This window comes from Gymnogyps californianus, chromosome 10 (genome assembly GCF_018139145.2).
Source record: "Gymnogyps californianus isolate 813 chromosome 10, ASM1813914v2, whole genome shotgun sequence".
NCBI lineage: Eukaryota > Metazoa > Chordata > Aves > Accipitriformes > Cathartidae > Gymnogyps > Gymnogyps californianus.
This window is the reverse complement of record NC_059480.1, coordinates 3,195,148-3,213,612: the sequence shown is the minus strand read 5'-3', so window position 1 is coordinate 3,213,612 and position 18,465 is coordinate 3,195,148. Positions and strand designations below refer to the sequence as shown.

General features: G+C 39.7%; 1 protein-coding gene across 4 annotated transcripts; it reads left to right on the top strand.

Annotated features, from left to right (window-relative positions):
- The first annotated feature begins 321 nt into the window (after window positions 1–321).
- IWS1 (interacts with SUPT6H, CTD assembly factor 1) lies at window positions 322–18,209 on the top strand. Of its 4 annotated transcripts, XM_050902475.1 has the most exons (15): window positions 322–414; window positions 1,029–1,144; window positions 7,288–8,002; window positions 8,599–8,794; window positions 9,038–9,095; window positions 9,450–9,550; window positions 10,299–10,449; window positions 12,168–12,250; window positions 12,535–12,664; window positions 13,807–13,924; window positions 14,694–14,805; window positions 15,006–15,062; window positions 15,264–15,375; window positions 15,952–16,112; window positions 17,802–17,863. In XM_050902475.1, the coding sequence occupies exons 1-14, from the start codon at window positions 381–383 to the stop codon at window positions 16,078–16,080; spliced, it is 2,112 nt and encodes a 703-aa protein (XP_050758432.1). In that variant the 5' UTR covers window positions 322–380; the 3' UTR covers window positions 16,081–16,112; window positions 17,802–17,863. The 4 variants fall into 4 exon arrangements, with proteins under 4 accessions (XP_050758432.1, XP_050758431.1, XP_050758433.1 ...); XM_050902474.1 differs by lacking the exon at window positions 15,952–16,112 and having other exon boundaries at window positions 17,802–18,209; XM_050902476.1 differs by lacking the exons at window positions 322–414; window positions 1,029–1,144; window positions 15,952–16,112 and adding exons at window positions 3,124–3,184; window positions 3,273–3,327 and having other exon boundaries at window positions 17,802–18,209.
- Window positions 18,210–18,465: the final 256 nt, after the last annotated feature.

The following is an 18,465-nucleotide window of genomic DNA, read 5'->3' as shown; positions in this document are numbered from 1 at the left end:
CTAACATCCGAGCTTCGTTTCTCCAAACATTAAGCTGTTGGAAACCGCCTTCACGGCGGGGCGGGGCGGGGCGGGGCGGGGCGGGGCGGTGTAAAGGCTGCGGCCCCGCCCGCCCGCGCGGCGCCCCCTGGCGGCGGCTCCCCCCTGAAGCCTCGCGAGAGCCTCCCCCTCCAGGGACGCGCGGGGGAAGGGGGCGGCCGTTCTTAGCGCATGCGCAGGAGCGGCTGCCGGCCGTTCGGAGGAGAGGCGCCATTTTGGGCCTGTGCGAGGCGGGCGGCGTCGGTGGCGCCTGGAGGCGGCGGGCCCTAGCGGCGAGCGCTGCGCTGGGGGCTTCGCCCCGCCGCCAGCCCTCGGCGGGGAGGCGGGGCCGGCGGCCCGCCATGGAGAGCGAGTACTACGGCGGGGACCAGTCAGGTAGCGGCGCGGGAGCGTCCCCCCCGCGGGAGGGACGCCCGGGGCGCTGGGCCCTGTGAGGGAGGGTGCTGGGCACGGCGGGGCCCGCGGGGATCGCCCTGCTCTGTCCTGTCCGCCCGGCGGCCGCTTCCGGCGCCCTTCGCGCTCACCGTGGTGTCGCGTAGCGGCGGCGGAGTAATGGCCGGGACCCCAGCTCGGCGGGCCGCTCCACGGAGGGTGCGCGGGGCCGGGCCGGGCCGCCCCCGCCCCGGCGGTAGTCAGCAGCCGGCTCCGCAAGGGTCTGGGGTGACATCGGCGGGGCCGGGCCGGGTCCGCTGGCGTGATCGCAGCACAGCGGCCGCCTTATTACTGGTTCGGTGTTTTGATTAGTGTATCAGTGACTGCTTGCGTGGATGTTATAAGTAGTTTTGTGATGTCTTTGGGGGGTATCTGTGGTGGGTTTGTTCCAAACCTTCCCAGTAGATACCCTCCGTTTCTCTTTAGTGGTGCACTGTTAGAACGAGAGTCTGATTGTAGCACTGCCTGGCTCCGTGTTCATCATCAACTGTCAGTGCTCTTTCAAACACTGGGAGATGATACTGAGTTTTACTTTTCTTTTCTTAACTTCGGAGTAGATGATGGTGGAGCTACTCCAGTGCAAGACGAACGAGATTCAGGATCTGATGTTGAAGATGAAGGAAATGAGCAGCATTCTGGATCTGAGAATGGAAGTGTAGGGCACCATTCAGAGGTACTACTAGAACTTTATCTAGATAAAGATTACTCTTCTATACATTGATTTTTTTTGTTTAAAGAGGCATTTTCTCTTAACTGAGACTTATGTCTTTATTCAGTTGTTCTTAAGGGTCCTGTCTGGCAAAACTTTACTTCCAGAAAGAAATGTGTCAGATAATCTCTTGACCAATATGTCGGATAGGGTTTTTTTTATTTTTCTTCTTAATGGTTATAATAGCATTCACTGGTTTGTACTAGAAAAAGTTTAATATTGTTATAATCAATTGCAAGAAGATAAACTTTTTGGGTTTGAAATTCTAAGCAATGGATTATGAGGAATTTGGAATTTTACCTCAAATTCTGCACAGTAATGTAAAACCACACATTATGGAGGCATAGATTTCCTTACCAAAGAATAAATGCTCTCCCATCTCCCATCTTTCCTCTCAGATGTGAGCGTTGACTCTCAAGTCTGTTTTGTGCTATGTTTTTTCACCTTGTCATTCACAAAGGAGCAGATCTCCATGTGGAGCAGGAGCAGGTTAAGGTTCCTAAATGGGATCTGTTCTTCCTGTGAAGAGGTTCTTGCTTTGAGAAGCCTACATGAAAAGGGTGGTAATGCTTTGATCCAGGGTTGTATTGGGGGGGGAGACACTTAACTTGTGGATTGACTATTTTGGTTGAAAAGAGATTCTGATAAAAGTGAAGGTACCCTTTAGATTTCTAGGACAGTTTTGGAGTTAATCTTAATTTTGAGGAATTTTTTGTGACTTGAAATAGAATTACATCAGGTCTTACTAGGAAGGAATAAGTTTGGCCTGTGAACTCACGTCTTCTGCCAGCACTTTTTCATACTCATAAAAACTGTAATCAAAGCCATTTCATTCTGTTCTGCATATTTTGTTGCATTTTATGTAAAGATCAAGATTGACTCTGACTGGGTTTTCAGTGGTTATAGATTTTAAAAATTGCTTAAAATGCATAATGTGAAATAATGTAGCAGGCTGATGTGTCAAAAGGCTCAACACTACTGTGGTATAACTTGCAATCCTTTTGTTTTTTCCTCCACACCTTTATTGAATTCATACTTCCCTCAGAGTTAGAAGGTAGATGAAGATTTTATATTAGTATGAAATGAAAGTTCTTCCCATGTATTTGAATATGAGTGTAAAGCAGATTTGGAAATTCTCTTTTTTTTAAAAAGATGTTGGTATTTGCAATGGAAGAAATTGATTTGGCGCGAGGCAGCATCTCTTATTGTGACAATTGGGATTTCAGTGTGGGAGAAAATATGTTTTGCAGCATGGGAGAAATAACTGTCTTTCAAAGGGATTTAGTACTTCTGTTTTAATGAAAAAAAAATGGTGATGAGTGCATGGAGAGTCATGTTGCTGCTACAATAATACTAAGCTTTTTCTGCTGTGTATGAAAACTTGGTCATTTGTTCTTACTCTTCTATACTCCTGTGGGATTTTAATTTTACTTACTGTGGCAAAGTAGTTGGAAATCTGGCCTAAAGAATGGGTAGTTGAATATTACTTACATCTTCAGCATGTCTTTTTCAGATTTAAATAACCAGAAAGTACTAGGACCTGTTGTCATTGTTAACTGATCCTCTTCACCTGCTTGCATTATTTTAAGGGCTTTGTTCTGTGATGGCTGTTGAACATTCCTCTGTAGATAAAATACTTCAGAAAGTCTATTAAAAAAAAAAAAAAACCCCAAAGAAAAAAACCGAACTAAACCACCTTTCTGTCCAATAGTAAATGTGAACCTTCAAGCCTTAGTGCTTTATTTGATTCAGTTCCAATCATAAACATTTGAGTATTTTGTTGTGTTATGAAGTCTTATATTCTTAGTCTTCCCTACATCAAATTCAAAATGCAACTCCAAATGCAATAATGTGGAGCAGCTGTCTCTGAAAAGGAGTAGCTTTCAGTAATTTATCATATTATTTACCCTAAATATTGTCTCATCCTCTTATTTCCTTCATCTTTAGGAATATGTGGGAGGAATGACATTCAAAGGTAATAAAACCTTTGAGACAGCCTAATCAGTTAAGTCTATTTAATTACTATTTCGTCTCTAATTTAGAACTCAGATGTAAAGAACTGAAGTTTTAAACTTTCAAACTTTTTTTTCAGGTTCTTAACTTTAAAGAAAAGGGGAATCCTGAGGAATTACTTATGTAGGTCTCAGGTATGTGGGTTTTTCTTTTCCACAATTCTTTTCTGGCTTTCCTTCCCCCAATCCCACTTTATCTATAAATGTTCTCCTTGATGTCCTTACCGATTCTGCTTTAGACAAATAGAATTAGACAACACATAGTTTTAGTACAGTAATGAATATGAAATCATGTTTACAGTGTTTGTACAAGTCAGGCTCATATGGAAATCTTTAATGACTTAGATTCTTACACTTTCACCAAGTCGCTGCTGTCTTCATGAGTTAAGTTATGGTTTGACTGTGACTGTTAACAAACATATACAAATATCTCACATTTCTGAAAAAAGAGAAACTTGCTGATCTGCCTATGATGGTTATGTATGCCTTAGTTTAACAATTGTCATTCATGAGATTGTAGTGGATGGGTCAATTTTGTTGAACTTACTAAATTATCAAAGTAGTACCTCTTAAAAGTGGCTGCATGTTGATCCAATAAACTACTTGCTAACTGAAATTCTTATAGAAGGATAACACTGTAAATTTGATTTTGATGTATTCCTTATTTTATACTGTACTAAAGCCTCATGTTATAGAATTCTTTCAGTTAAAAAAAATTAAGGACATCTCAATTAAAATGTTTATAGATAAAGAGGAGGAAGAAAAGAAAGCAAAGGAATTAGAGAAAAATGCAGTAGCAATTACCTGAGACCTACTTGTTTTTGAGGATGTCTGATCTTTATTTTAATTAAGTATTTGGAAAAGGAAAAATAGAAAACTACACAATTACGTACTTGATTTCTTTGAAAACATCTTTTTAGAGACGAACTAGTAAAAAAAAAAGGGGGTGGAGGGGTGGAGAGGAAACTGTCTTACAGAGTTTAATCATCTTACTGTAAAGTTGCATGCACTTTTTATATCAAGTATATTGCAGAACATTCACAGATTCATTAATTGTATTCAGAAGACCTTTGCACTGGTGACTGTGGACAGGGCCTGTCTGTTCTGTGTAGGCTCTGAGCGAGTCAGCTCTGTCTCAGCTCTGCTTTAGAGGATGCTCAGTTCTATTAATGTGCTGAGTCTGAGGTAGTGTGTGTCATCTTTCTGTGGGGCTTACTGACTTGACTAATATAATGTGTGCTTTTTGGCTTAGCTCTGGTTGAGCTTTCCAGACTCGGGACTAGAGCAGATGGTGCCTGTCTGCCCAGTCTGTGTAGGGGTGCCTATATTATCTAAATGGTTCTTCTGTAGGTGATTATATCACAGTAGAGTTCAGCTGCTGTAACCACTGGGATTCTGTGGTGCAGAGCACTGTATAATCATAGTGTGAGCTAATTAGGATGCACGTCTGCTCTCCCCCCCCAACATCTTTGTTCTCAAGAGTGACTGTCAGTTTGCAGTAACAGATTAGAGATTCAATATATTGTAAAGTACATCAGTAATAACGCTGTATAATTGTAATGACTTCTTACCAAGTATTTTGCATAGGAAGTTCCTTGTAATTTAGTAATATATTCTGAATAGGTGGATATATAACCTGCAGCCACACTTCTGACCTTAGAAACATTTAAGAATCATTATGGATTCGAGTTGTTTTTTAGTTTTGTTTACTTGTTCATCAAAGGCTTTTTAGATTGACAGTCTGGAAGGTGATGAGCCTAATAGTTTAAACAGGAGTATTTGTATTGTTTTCCTTGGCTTTGTTTAGCAAAATCCCTTATTACTGCTGACATAATTATCAGTACCTATTCAGCATTAGCCATCTGAAATCAAGAGAAGACAGACAAACCCACCAAAAATTAAATGGTAGGAAAATAAGGATTAAAGAATTTCTATTATTATAAACATCAATTTTGGTGTAGACCTCTGCATTTCAGTACTTCTCAATGACCTTGCCTGTAACACTGCTGTAGAATCTGTTTCCTGTTCTGTTTGCAGCTGCAGTTTTCTTTAATCTTAAATAATACAGTCTGAGAAAATACATCACATACACATGTTGTTAGTTTAGGTGGGAGATACTGGGCAGGAGAGGGCAGTCGAATTAATTTTTTTGTAAGAAAAAAAAGAAGTAAATAAAATCCCATAACAAACTGAGAGCAGTTGATTGTGTGTATGGTCTTCCTCAGCTGTGCAGCCTCAATTCTGTAACTTCTTAAATCTTCATATTTAATTCTTTAAAATTCCAAATTCAGGTTTGAACAGAACTGTGTTTCCTTTCTGCAAGGAGAAATGAGAAGTACTGAATAATATCACCAGCATGATTCAAAAGAGTAGCATCGCTGTAGAGACAGGGAGAAGCACTAGAGAGAAAACTACTCAGATTATCACAGCAGCTATTTTGTAGCTAGCATTAAGTAACATGGAAATAGCGAAGTTGTATTTGAAGTGCATGTTTTAAAATTACATAGTCCTGATTTTTTTCCATTGTGCAGTAACTTTCTGTTAGTGATGGTGCAGTAATTTAGAAGTTACTACTTTATTGAGTGCTAGCCAAGGGAATAAATGCGTGAGGTCCAAAATCTTAAAAAGCAATGTTATTTACCACTTAGTATAATTCTGGACAGAGTAGTTCCTAAAAGCAATTAAAATTAACTTTATTTAAAATTCCTTCTTAATCATACATTTTAAAGATTAATAGTATTGTTTGTTGTAGGTGTAGGATAGATACACCTGCATTATTTTGTATGACTCTGAATGTGGGAATAGAATGACTATAGAAAATAAAAATAGATAGAAAGTCTGTCTTTCCAAGGAAATTAAATTGCTGACAAAAAAGATTTGGAAGCTCCAGGACATATAGGTCTTAAAGTATCTCCTAGGACAAGAAATACTCAGTTTGCAAATATGCTAGCGGAAGGAGTCTATAGCGGAGACAAAATCACTCCTGAGGAAAGCCTGGCTGAAGAGTGGAGTTGATTATGTAGAAAAAAGTTACTTTTTACAGTATTGTTCTTTTCAGTTGAAAACGGGGATTATTGTGACAGTGACGGAGAGAGGTGTACTGAGTTAATGAAATGAGTGTTCAAGAGTCTAATTTTGTTTTCTCAGGTAAATGCAATTGAGATTTTTTTTTTTTCCAAGTAGAAATTAGATGTTGTAAGAAAGATAAAACAAGATGTTGTCAGTAATGATATTGACAGGTGGCTTGTGAAATGTTTTTCCAAAAATGGAGCATGTGGCTCAGTATTTTTTGCTGTGTAGAAAAAGACATAAAGGCTTGTGTTTGAATTCTAAAGTTTTAAGAAGATCGATGTATTTGTGCATAGGTTATCTCAGGTGTCTGGATAGGCATGGGAGCTATCAGCTTAAGGGAGAGAAGCGTTGAATCTGTTCTTACATTTACACATTGAAACACAAAACTTGTTAACTTGTTTCAGAGTATTATTCTCTGAAAGGTCTGACTAAAACTTTATTCCTGTTTTTTGGTAGGCTTTTGGTCTTGATGTGTTCTTAAATAAATTTCCTTGGCAAAGAAGGAAAGGGCACAAGCTCTTTTGAGCTTCACGTGGAAAGTAATGCATGTGCAGTTTCAGTAAAATGTACTTTGTACAAAAAATGTCTGTTTGAGATCTTAAGAAAAAGAAAATGACAAGTGTGAGATACTGTTTCTTGCCTTATTACTGGGGATTTGGACTAAACCTCCTTGAAGGCCTGACTTTTTAAAATAAAAGCACTAAGCATTTACCCTTGAGGAACTGGACCCTTCTTAGACATGTTTATTTGAGTGTTTTTTAAATTCTGTTACCATTTCCAAAATACGATTGAGCTGCAGAGTGGACAGACTTCCACTGATCTCTTAATATTTTTCTTTATCTGAAGTATTTGATAGTCTTTTGATGCAAATTGGCTAATAATTATTTCTGTATAGAAAGTATTTCCGTTTGCAGTACTTTGGGTAATCAAATTGGAGGAAGGACAAGCAAAAATTCAGAACATTTTTTGTTTACTTTTTAAAGTTTTTTTGCTTAGTTGCCTGAGATTATTTTTCTCTTTCAGAATGAACACAGTGATGGAGAAGATGATGGGCAAATGGGAGAGCCTCATATGACAGACTCTGAAAATGAAGATATCCCAAGGCAAAAAGACAGTGACTCAGATAATGAGGAGCCTCCAAATCACAATGTAAGTGATTCAGACAATGAAGCAGCTCATGGAGGGAAAGACAGTGATTCTGATACTGAGGACCGTCCAAATCGGCATTTAAGTGACTCTGAAAATGAAGATGCCTTAAATCATCGAGCAAGTGACTCTGAAAATGGAGAACCTCACAGGGATCACAGTAGTGATTTTGAAAATGAGGAGTCACACAAGCAGCCGGCCAGTGACTCGGAGAGCGAGGAGCTCCACAAGCAGCCAGCCAGCGACTCAGAGAGTGAGGAGCTCCACAAGCAGCCAGCCAGCGACTCGGAGAGTGAGGAACTCCGCAAACAGCCGGCCAGCGACTCGGAGAGCGAGGATGTTTCCAGACACAAACAAGAAATAGAGTCTGAGGATAGTGATGGGGAGGATAGGAAGGAGGAGGTGCAGAATGATTCTCATCATTCAGATAACGAACATGTAAGGGAAGGATTTCAGGGCTCTGACAGTGAAGAGGAAGCTCCTAAGAGACGAAAAATATCGGACAGTGATGAAGAAGAGAAAGAGGAGGAGAAGACAGTGAAAAGGAAAACAGCTATCCTTTCTGACAGTGAGGATGACAATGAGAAAACACGTAAGGAACTATAGTGTGAAAATAAAAATGTGATGTGACAAGCAGTAGTGTTAAAACTTTGTTTTTATGTGAAGAAAGCACCTAAGATAAATATGAAACCGTAAAGCAAATTTGTTTTTAGAGCATAACTGCATTTGTAGAGGCTATTGTTCTAACTGCATTTCTGTGTGAATGTATATCTAATACTTTTGAGTAATAAGTAGGTCTAATAGAAGTAAAAGAGAAGACTGCAGTGATCTTGCTTTATACTGGCATCTGTTGTCATGTTGATTATTCCTGTTAGTCATTTCTCTACTTTGTTGTTATTTCTCTAGTCATTTTTTCCTCTGGTTTTTTTCATATACTGGGGGTGAGAGTCAGTTTTGAAGTTACAAGTTTTTATGGATAGATGTGGTGTATGGAAACTTCAGTTACTGATTGAATAAAACAGAGTTCAGAATGGGTATGTTTTTTAAGAAATGGCAATGATTTTGTGTAGGAAGGCTAGTCAGCTTCCCTCTTGTCCAAATCGAATTTGAGAGAACAGGGTTTTTTTGAGAGTTCTAGTTGTCACCTCTGTTACTAGGACATGTAGTAATGCTCCTTTCTGTTGGCAGCTGCAAAAAAAGTACGAATCCTTTCTGATGTCGAAGAATCAGATAGTGATGCCGCTTCAGAGAAATCTGACAAAAGGAAGAAAAATATGGTATCAGATAGTGAGGAAGAAGAAGAAGAAAGAAAAGAGAATGCTGGGAAGAAAAAAGAAGAGAAAGATCTGTTTGGCAGTGACAGTGAATCTGGAAATGAACAAGAGTAAGTGCTTCTGGGAATATGAATTCCTTCAGGGTTGCAGATAGTGAGACTGATCGCGAATGGAGAATGGATGAATCCCAACCAGAGAATAATTGTCCACCTTCATTGGTGGTGTGAAGAGGAAGGTCAGTAGTAGGTGGCAGAATGAAAGGTGGATCTCCACACAGTCATTAGAAATTTTGCAGAAAATGCACTTCTCACTATTGCAGTCTAAATAGATAAATGTTACTGTTACCTTCACAGGAACCTGATTGCAGATATATTTGGAGAATCTGGTGATGAGGAAGAAGAGGAATTTACAGTAAGTGTTATTGTGGATATCTCTTGTTCGCTTGCTAGATCTAATCTTCATGGGAAGGTACTCCAGAATGACTGTTCAGGTTTGAACTCATGTTCAAGGATATGCTGTATCAGGAGGGAAGCTTTGTATCTGCTGGACTCACTGAGGTAGTCTTTGGATTAAATAACATTTACAGCTCTTCTGTTGGGAGAGTTATTGGTGTGAAAGTCACAGGTGGAATTAGGAAGCGTTTGTTCCTCTTTATTCTAGATCCTCTGCAGACTTATCTGAAGCTTTTTGAGTATCAGTGTCAGGTGCCCGAGTAGATGCTCAGTCTTAATCCATACGCTGATTTGCACTGTCTTTACCCATCAGGGTTTTAATCAGGAAGATTTGGAGGAAGAGAAAGGCGATGCAGACATGAAGGAGACAGCAGATGAGTCGGACTCTGATGATAACATCAAAAGAGGGAAGCAGTAAGTCAATGTGTTACGTACTCCTTTGTTAATAGCAAATGCAAGATTTTAGTGAAAGGGCTCCTCCAAAGACTGGCTAGACTTCTTAATTTAGAAAGGCATGGGACTATGTTTCTACAGAAAGTGTGTTCTCATAAACTACAACAGAAGGTCCTCTCTCAGCTTGTACAGTTTAGTCACTTGGCAGTCCGTAGCAGATTAACTATGCTGCTGCTTCAGAGAACAGTATTTCATGGTTCGCATCAAAACCTGAGTGAAATTAATTTCTAATCAAACTCTACTGTTAGCAGTTCAGCATTGGAGTCACAGGTGTGTTCCTCTGCTGGTGTAAGGGATAAGGTATGGCAAGACTTGCCATCAGCATGTCTCCTGTTTTCTTTCTGTCTGCTCCAGTAGCATCAGAGCAGCGTATTGCAGGTACAGGAAAGCTAAATCTTTGTCAGCTTCAGTGACAGCTTTAGCACATTTTGAACCCTGGACATTACATGTGTGCATGTCATTAGCTATTTCAGCAAGGTCTTGCAGACTTCTGAGGGTCTCTCAGAGCCATTGAAGCCCTTTGCTAGTTTCCCAGTTTGTACACTGAGGATAACTAACTAATAACTAAAGGGACATTGAGACGTAATGCTTGTAGATTTATTGGAGAATTTTTGAAAGGTTACGCTACAGAAATAGGAAATTATTTCCTACAAAGATAGTAAGATCAACCCTCTTCTGACCATCAGCAAACTCTCTTCTTGCATTTCAGTATGGACTTCATGTCAGATTTTGACATGATGCTGCAACGAAAGAAGAGTATGAGTGGCAAGCGTAGACGAAACCGTGATGGTGGAACTTTTATTAGTGATGCAGATGATGTGGTCAGTGCTATGATTGTGAAGATGAACGAAGCTGCTGAGGTGAGTTTTCTAGGCTGTCTAGACACCAAGGTGTCCAAAGACACCTTAAAATCCAGTTCCATTCGATGGGAAAATCTTGTGATCAGTAAAATACAGAAATCTGGCTGGTACTCAGGAGGAGTAATCTGTATGCTACAGAAAGCTTCCAATATCTAAGTAACTGTTTAAATATTGTTTTGCTATTCTGAATTAAAACCTTTCTTCTCTTGAAATCTGGAGAAAATATTTATTCATTTTAGACATTAAAATCAGTTAACTTGCTAAACTTTGATCAGCTGAGATAACTGTCCTATAAAAAGGGATGTATGCGTATTCTATAAACTACATGAATAAGTGTATCAAACACTGAGAAAGGGACTATGTTTTAATTTCATTATACAGTTACTAGCATATGTAGTACTTTGGTGTTTGTTCCTGAGAAGAACTCTCTTCTGAACTGTTTAAATGACAGTACTGTGGTAAATGATGGTAGAGCAACAGATTTATGGGAAGTTCTGCCTTGGCAGACAGCCTTTTTCAAGGAGTCATGCTTAATATGTTGCTGTGCAAGGTTTATTGGGGTCTTGCCTTTCGTCAGGTACCTTCTGTTGTGGTTGTAGTTTTGTTGGAGTAGCAATCAAATTAACTGACAGCACTGCGCAACTCATTTAAAATCAATTGGGAGGAATATACAGAACTTTAGAAAGAGGAATCTTACAAATAACAACAACAACAACAAAAGAATCTTCCTGAGAACAAGATAAGAACGATAATGTGTTTGGGGAGGAAGGGGAGAGCGAGATAGTGATCTGGGAGACAACTGAGACTTTCTTGGTCTTGACAAGAAAGTCTTTCTTGGCCAAGATGATAGCCAAATGTTTCAAATGAAGCCATAAAGTTTGAAATGCTGGAGAGAAGGAGGAGCTGAGCTCCAGTATTGTGGTGTCTTTAGTTCTCTAGCATGTGCCTGTCAAACCATTCTGGGGCGTGAAGAGGAGAAGGGGGGCATCAGAAGAATCTCCTCCCTTGCAATAAAAAAAACATTGTGCAGAAAGAGCCTTCAGTGGATTAAGATGAGTGGAAAGGAATTACTACAGCAGGACATAAATCTGTTGATTCTAATGGGTCTTTTTGATATGGGCACCCAAGTACTGAACAGATGGTGACATTATGGCCTTGGATGATAGCCACTTTGAAACCCAGACTTTGTTTTAGCACATGATGCACACTTGTATGCTCTTATGTTACTTGTACCATGCTTCATCCTAAACCTCTAGGTTATCCAGTTACATTCTTAGCTGAAGTGAATATACATTTTCTCACTTCCCTCACACTATTGTTTAGATAGCTATTTTTCTGTTGTTCAGGTGAGATTTTACTAACAAAGTTTCTAGATTATCTGTGCATAGCTAGTATGGAGGGCTCTGCAGACCTCCAGTTCATTGCAATCAACCTAAATCATGAAGTAGAAAAAAAAAAAAAGTAATTTTAGGGGGAATCTCCTAATGTGATGCTTTTAAGGAAAATGTTGACTAAGGTGGGGAGCCTTTTTTAAGAGGAATCATCATATAATGTGTTTTGGGGCTGTAGGAAGATGGAGCAGGGTACAAAGTTAGTGTAATCCTGCCAAAGTTGCACTTCTTGTTTAATAGACTAATCTTTTTCCTGTAAATGTTGTAAAGGATGAGAGTTGCTGATTTCTTTGTATTAACTTGCGCTGATTCTTCAACTCCCTACAGGAGGATCGACAGCTGAATACACAAAAGAAACCAGCACTAAAGAAATTAACTTTGCTACCAACTGTAGTTATGCATCTTAAAAAGTGAGTTGTTCTCCCAGTTAATTATCATCTTGGGGAATATTGGGAATTTGGTAGATTTCATGGAGTGATATTACAGTTGTACTGAGTATGCACTGAAATGCTTCTTTTCTTCCAAGTAAATGCTGGAGCTAGCTGGCCTCAAAAACCTAAAATTCTGTGTAATTTTACCTGTTCATTTAACATGAAACAAACTCAAATGCACTATTGTGCTGAAGGAACATCACATCTTAAGATTTTGATGTATAATATGATTTTTTGGCTTCTCTTTATTTTAAACTTTCTAGGCAGGACCTCAAAGAAACTTTCATCGATAGTGGTGTTATGTCTGCCATCAAAGAGTGGCTTTCTCCTCTTCCAGACCGAAGTCTACCAGCACTAAAGATACGAGAGGAGCTTCTAAAGATCCTGCAAGAGGTTTGAAACTGACTTTTAACCATATTTGATTTGTGGATTCTCCATGGTTTTACAATCATGTGCTTCAGGGAAATGTTTGGTGATAAATGTACTGCAGCTGCTACCAATGTACTGTGCAGTGAAATACACAAGGAAGCAAACTGCAAAATAGACGTGTTTGTTTAAAAGTTGCATGATTTTAATGAGTCTTACATCGTAGACATGCTGTCTAGCTGGACAAAATTTGGCTAGGGAACTTCAGGCACTTAATTGTTGTTATGAAAATTTTGCCTATGTTCACAAGAAAGCGAATAGCTCTGTTAGCACGGGGCCAGAAGACATTTCTGAGAGTTCAGGTGAACTACAGACACGAAGTTCTCTGCCCTCTCTCAGGGAGTTACGTGCTATGGCATTTCTAGATTCTTGGTAAATCTGAACTGCTTAGTCACTTATCTTCCCTCATTCTCAGTGGCTCGTATGTTGTGATTGGTCACTTTGTCTTTGCTGCGTTCATAACATAAACGTGGTATAGTCCTGATAGTGAAGTAGAAGTGAAATTTTTCTTGCAGCACTGCTCGCTGGCTTTATTTGACTGAAGCTCTAGAAATATTTCTCCTTGCTAAGAATTTGCAAGAGTTCTGCCTGAATTTAGAGTATTTGGCCCTGCCTGCCTGTTTCAGGTTTATATGCAAAGTTTAGTGAAGAGTTATTTGCTGTGTATCCCTGAGGTTTTTCTCTCTTGTGGTCCCTTCTCTTTTCTGGCCTATTAAAGTGTGCAGTGTACTAGGAATGCCCATCATACTCAGTGTAGACTTTTAGCGTTTGTAGCTAAGCTGATTACTTGAATGCTTTTGCCATGTAAGTTTTTATCTTTATAAAATGAATGCTTTGAAGACAGTAACTCAGTTCTTGGGTAGTATAAGCAAAAGAGCATTTGGAGTAAATAGTTCTGGAAACTTACTTAATTTTGTGTCCAAAACCCAAGAATGTTAAGGCAAATTTCTAGGTTTTCGTGTTTGATACTTTAACCAATTCCTAGTAGGACAATGAAAAATGCTAATTTTTTCAAGCTTATTGTGAAGGTGGCTTTGCAAAGTTCAATGACACCCTTAATGTTCAGACATAATTTCTTGCTATTTTCTGACGTTTCCTTTACCCTGCAGCTGCCCAGTGTGAGCCAAGAGACCCTGAAGCACAGTGGCATTGGACGAGCTGTGATGTACCTCTACAAACACCCCAAAGAGTCGAGACCTAACAAGGATATGGCAGGGAAGCTAATCAGTATGTAAACCTCCCTTTGCCTTGCGTCAGTGAGATTTCACTAATAATTTAATTTCTGCATCAGTCTTTCTGTTGCATGTTTTTTTGCTATCGTCTGTAGTAGAATTAATTCTGCGATGTACGAATCTCACTAATCTGTTTCATAGCCTTGTTTGTACAGCTCTTAACAAACGCTGGTACATTAACTTCTGCTGCACCTTTTCCTGTTTCTTTCATTCTTGTTTTAAACCAGAGGATGGCATTTATTTTGCCCAGATTCTCTCTTGGCTAGTTGTCCAGACCTCATGTATATGCTACAAAGGCAGGAAGGTGCTGCCAGAAGACTGTTTATTCCATGGACTTTAGAGAGATCTTGGATGACTGAAAGTTTACTTCTTAAACAGCTGTAGTCCATGTGTAGTGTATTCCATCCTGAATGACTGCAAACTGATTATACACTTGTTACGTTCTTTAGGAACTATTTTGCATATTTCTAAAATAACATTCCTTGTCGTGTGCAGGAGTTCCTGACACTAAGTATTCTAAGAGCTTGGAGAGATTCTAAAAGAGCAGGCAACAGCAAGAGACTTCATGGATGAAAGCTTGCTCTTACTGTGCACAAGGCTGGTTTTCCCTGAAATATTAAGGGCTCAAAAGTAATTTGTTGCATTGAAAGGAAGCATAAATACTTGCCATAAACTTTGAAAGCTGTGTTTGGTCAGCAGAGTGGTTTGGAGAGAAACTTCAGAGGCCTAGCGTTTGTTAATCAATTTTATTTGTTTTTTAATAGATGAATGGTCTCGACCCATCTTTGGCCTTACCTCAAACTACAAAGGCATGACAAGAGAAGAGAGGGAACAGAGAGATTTGGAACAGATGCCTCAGCGAAGGAGACTGAGCAGGTAGGAGTAGCAGGCAGAAACATGAAATCCTTTCTTTCTAAGATTCCATCAAGAAAAACAAAGGGGTGTGTAAATATTAAGGGAAATAAAAGGATAATAAGTTATGACCTCTCTCTTTTCTTCTACCACACTTGACTGTCTTTTAAAATTACTAACTTTCTCTGTGTATAGTTGCCTATAAAATTTTATTTTTCTTGCAGCTCTGGTGGTCAGACTCCCCGCAGGGACCTGGAGAAAGTGTTAACTGGAGAGGAAAAGTAGGTTGCTTTTTTTTTTTTTTTTTTTTTTTTTTTAATTTTGATAGAAAAAAGTATTTCAGAGGTACTAGCAATATGCAATTTGTTTTGAGGTTTTAGAGGCAATGGTTATGCAGTGTGTTTCAGTGGTAGAATACGCTGTATTGCTTGTACTTCTTTCTGTGTAAGATTTGTCTCTTAACAGTCACATCTTTTCTGCAGGGCTCTTAGACCCGGAGACCCTGGGTTCTGTGCCCGTGCGAGGGTGCCAATGCCCTCCAACAAGGACTATGTGGTCAGGCCAAAGTGGAATGTGGAGATGGAGTCCTCCAGGGTAAGCACTGCCGTGTGGGGATAGCTTAGTGACTGTGTGCCTAAGCTGGCTCTGATTAAGCCTCGGAATCTGTCACCTTATTGCTGTGGTTACTGTATAATACGGTAGTTCTTTTCAGTAGACAGTAAGTTCTGCTATCAAGTGGGCTGTTTTAAGCTCATCCGTTACTTTTACTCAGGTATTGTTGCTTCTCTAACCAAAAAGAGATTTTCATGTTAATTGTTCTAGAGTTTCTCTCTAGGGTGAGAATCTGATTACAGGCCTCTTATTTTAGAGCATTTTGAACTAAAGCTGCAATTCAATAAGCGTGTCACTGATATTTTTATACCTCTCCCAGTTTTTGTGTCATGTTCTTCTGATAATATTCCAGTTCGGGAAAACTTCAAGGTTTTGGTAAACATTAACATCTTCAGTAGAGGCCTTTGCCTTGCTTTATTTGGTTCATCCATCTGCCTTGTACAGTTTAATTTAAAAGTGGAGTACATGGTAGAACACATGTAAATGGAAGAAGTAATAATTACTGTGCTTTCTGCTGTTATCTCTCCTTCTGTGCATTAATTGAGATATTGTTTCTAGCCCGGGACTATTAAGAGAGGTATTAGTCGCTTGGAAAAACACAAGAGACGGTTTGCTGAACAGAAACGACTCAGCAAAGTGCATCGGGCCATCAAGTTCAGCATTGAAGGCAACAGGATGCCCCTGTAGCCATGACACTCTACCTTCCCCAAGTTTGAGAGGTATCCCTCAAGGGAGGTGTGAACAGTGCATGTGCTTTAGCTGTTGGCAGTTTGCACATACAGGAAAGGAGTGTGTACACCCTAACTTAAACTTGGAAAACTCCCCTCGTATCCTCTCATGTCTGTACGGTGACCTAAAAGGTAACTTGTACAGGAGAAAATAGGCTGTAGCACATAACATCTGCCACGATACCTGCCTCGACAGCTTCAGGGTACCCAAATGACAGGTGTTAAATGAAAATACCTGTACTCAAAAATAGCTTTGCACCACCTGTGGTTTTGAATGCTGTTCTGACATAATGAGGTTCTCCAGGTTTACCTGAACTGACACACAGGAGTTCTTAGCCCTTAGTATAGGACCTCATGTCACTGTATACCAACATCTGTGGCTGACGTTTTACTGGTCCAAAGTAAGGTATTTTTCACACGTATTCTTTCAAGGAGGTTGAGCGATGTGAGACTTTAGGGGTGGTTGACAGGAGGCAGAGAATGAGACCTCTGCAGACCAGGGGGGGAAGAATCCCCCGCTGTGAATGCAGGGTGGAGGGAGATCATTCAATGCGTGTGTCAATGCGGGAATTGTTTTGACAATTTCTAGTCTGCATTTCAGTTCTGTGAGCAGGGCTGCCACAAACTTAATAGTGACAGGAAGAGGCTAGCACAAGTAGTAGATAACTGTTGAGTTTAAGCTTCATATTTATTTGTTTAAGAAAAAAAAATATTTTTTTAAAAATCACTGTGAAATTCCAGATACAATTTCAATGAATAGTGAACAGTTTTATGAATAAAGTTTGTTTAAAATCAGTGTGTCAGGAGCGCCTTCCTCAGTGATGGGAACAAGAGGTTCAGTTTCTAATAGATGTTTTTTGTCAGATATTAAGTAAGTAGCATGTTCTGGATATCTCTGTTTCTCACAAACTTAAAAGGTGTGAAGTTTCCATCATTTATTGTTTATAGTTAGGGGAAATTGAAGTAATGGCTATGGATTGGAAGGTCCTTGCTGTTTGTCTTCAGTGACGTTTCTTTACAGAATCACTGTATTTAATCTGTGCAAAATAACTGCTCTTGTCATCTCAGTTTTTCATTTGCAGTTAAAATACAGAGGTGAAATGCAATAACTCTTCTAATAACTTGTATGGTCAGCTTAGGCATTTCTTTTGCTTCTCCCTACACCCCCTTTTTTCCCAGTAATCTCTCGCTTTATAAGTACTAATCAGTGAGCTTTAAAATAAATTGCAGTTTGGAATTGATATGTCAGCTCAGTCCCCCTCAGTTACAGTGTATTTGTATCTAAAAATCTCCCCCCCAGGAAGCCTGTATGTATGACACTGTAGCACAGTGTATTTCTGACACTAAACTCCAGCCAGTATAGATACAAAACTATTCCAAACTGTATATTCAGCCGACATGTGAACAACTGACATGGTTATTAATCCCTGTAATGTGAAAGCTCTACTGTGTGATGTCTGTGAGTGCGACTACCTCCATATATGCAATGCATATATTGGGGGAACTGTTTTATCCGCTCTGCGGGGAGAGAATGCGTGCGTGCGCACACACTCCCCCCCAGGTGGAACCAGTGGCTTCATCAGCTCCCTCTTGCAGGTTTAACCTTGCATGCATTGCTTTTCTTGAACCTCTGGGATGTCTGCTTTTTTTCAGTGGTAATTATTAGTTTTATTTTTTAAGTTCCAGGGGACCTCTAAGAAAGGGGTGAGTCGACTGGACAAACAGATGCGGAAATTCACAGATATCAGGAAAAAAAGCAGATCAGCCCATGCAGTGAAAATCAGCATTGAGGGCAATAAGATGCCATTGTGACCCTTCACAGAATACCCCATGATCTCTGCTGTAAGACAATACACCCATAGACTCTTTGGAGACGTTTAAACTTTTTAACAACTTGTTTGGTTTTTTTTTAGTGAATCTTTAAATTGTTGGTTCAGGTTCTGGTATAAGATGTTGTCTGAGGACTGTGAATATGGGGACTTCTTTCTCCTGATTGTATTTAAAATTGATCTATTGTGTCCTTTGTACAGATCACGTATTTGTTGTATTGCAACACTTTAGACAATAAAACATCTTCTGTTTTTTTGGGGGGCTGTCTGTTGATTGCTCAAGAGAATGTATGTGCGGACCACCTGGTATGTGGAAAAGGTGCTGATTGTTAATTTTCTGTTTACCATTGTCCATCTCCTCTTTATTCAGTGCTTTATTAATCAGTTGTTCTGTCTTTGGAGATCTACCTGTATTGGTTTTGACTAGAAATACTGAACATCTTCCACTCAAAGGATTTCATTTTTCATGAAAGCATGATGTAAAGTTCAAGAGAAGACCAGCAGGCTGACCACTA

What these genes read in the sequence shown, in the direction of transcription:
- IWS1 (XM_050902474.1), top strand. Translation starts at nt 381, where the DNA reads ATGGAGAGCGAGTACTACGGCGGGGACCAGTCAG. An exon ending in GGATGACAATGAGAAAACAC is followed by an intron (nt 8,003 to 8,598) that starts GTAAGGAACTAT and finishes TTCTGTTGGCAG; the next exon opens with CTGCAAAAAAAGTACGAATC. An exon ending in CAGCGAAGGAGACTGAGCAG is followed by an intron (nt 14,806 to 15,005) that starts GTAGGAGTAGCA and finishes TTTTTCTTGCAG; the next exon opens with CTCTGGTGGTCAGACTCCCC.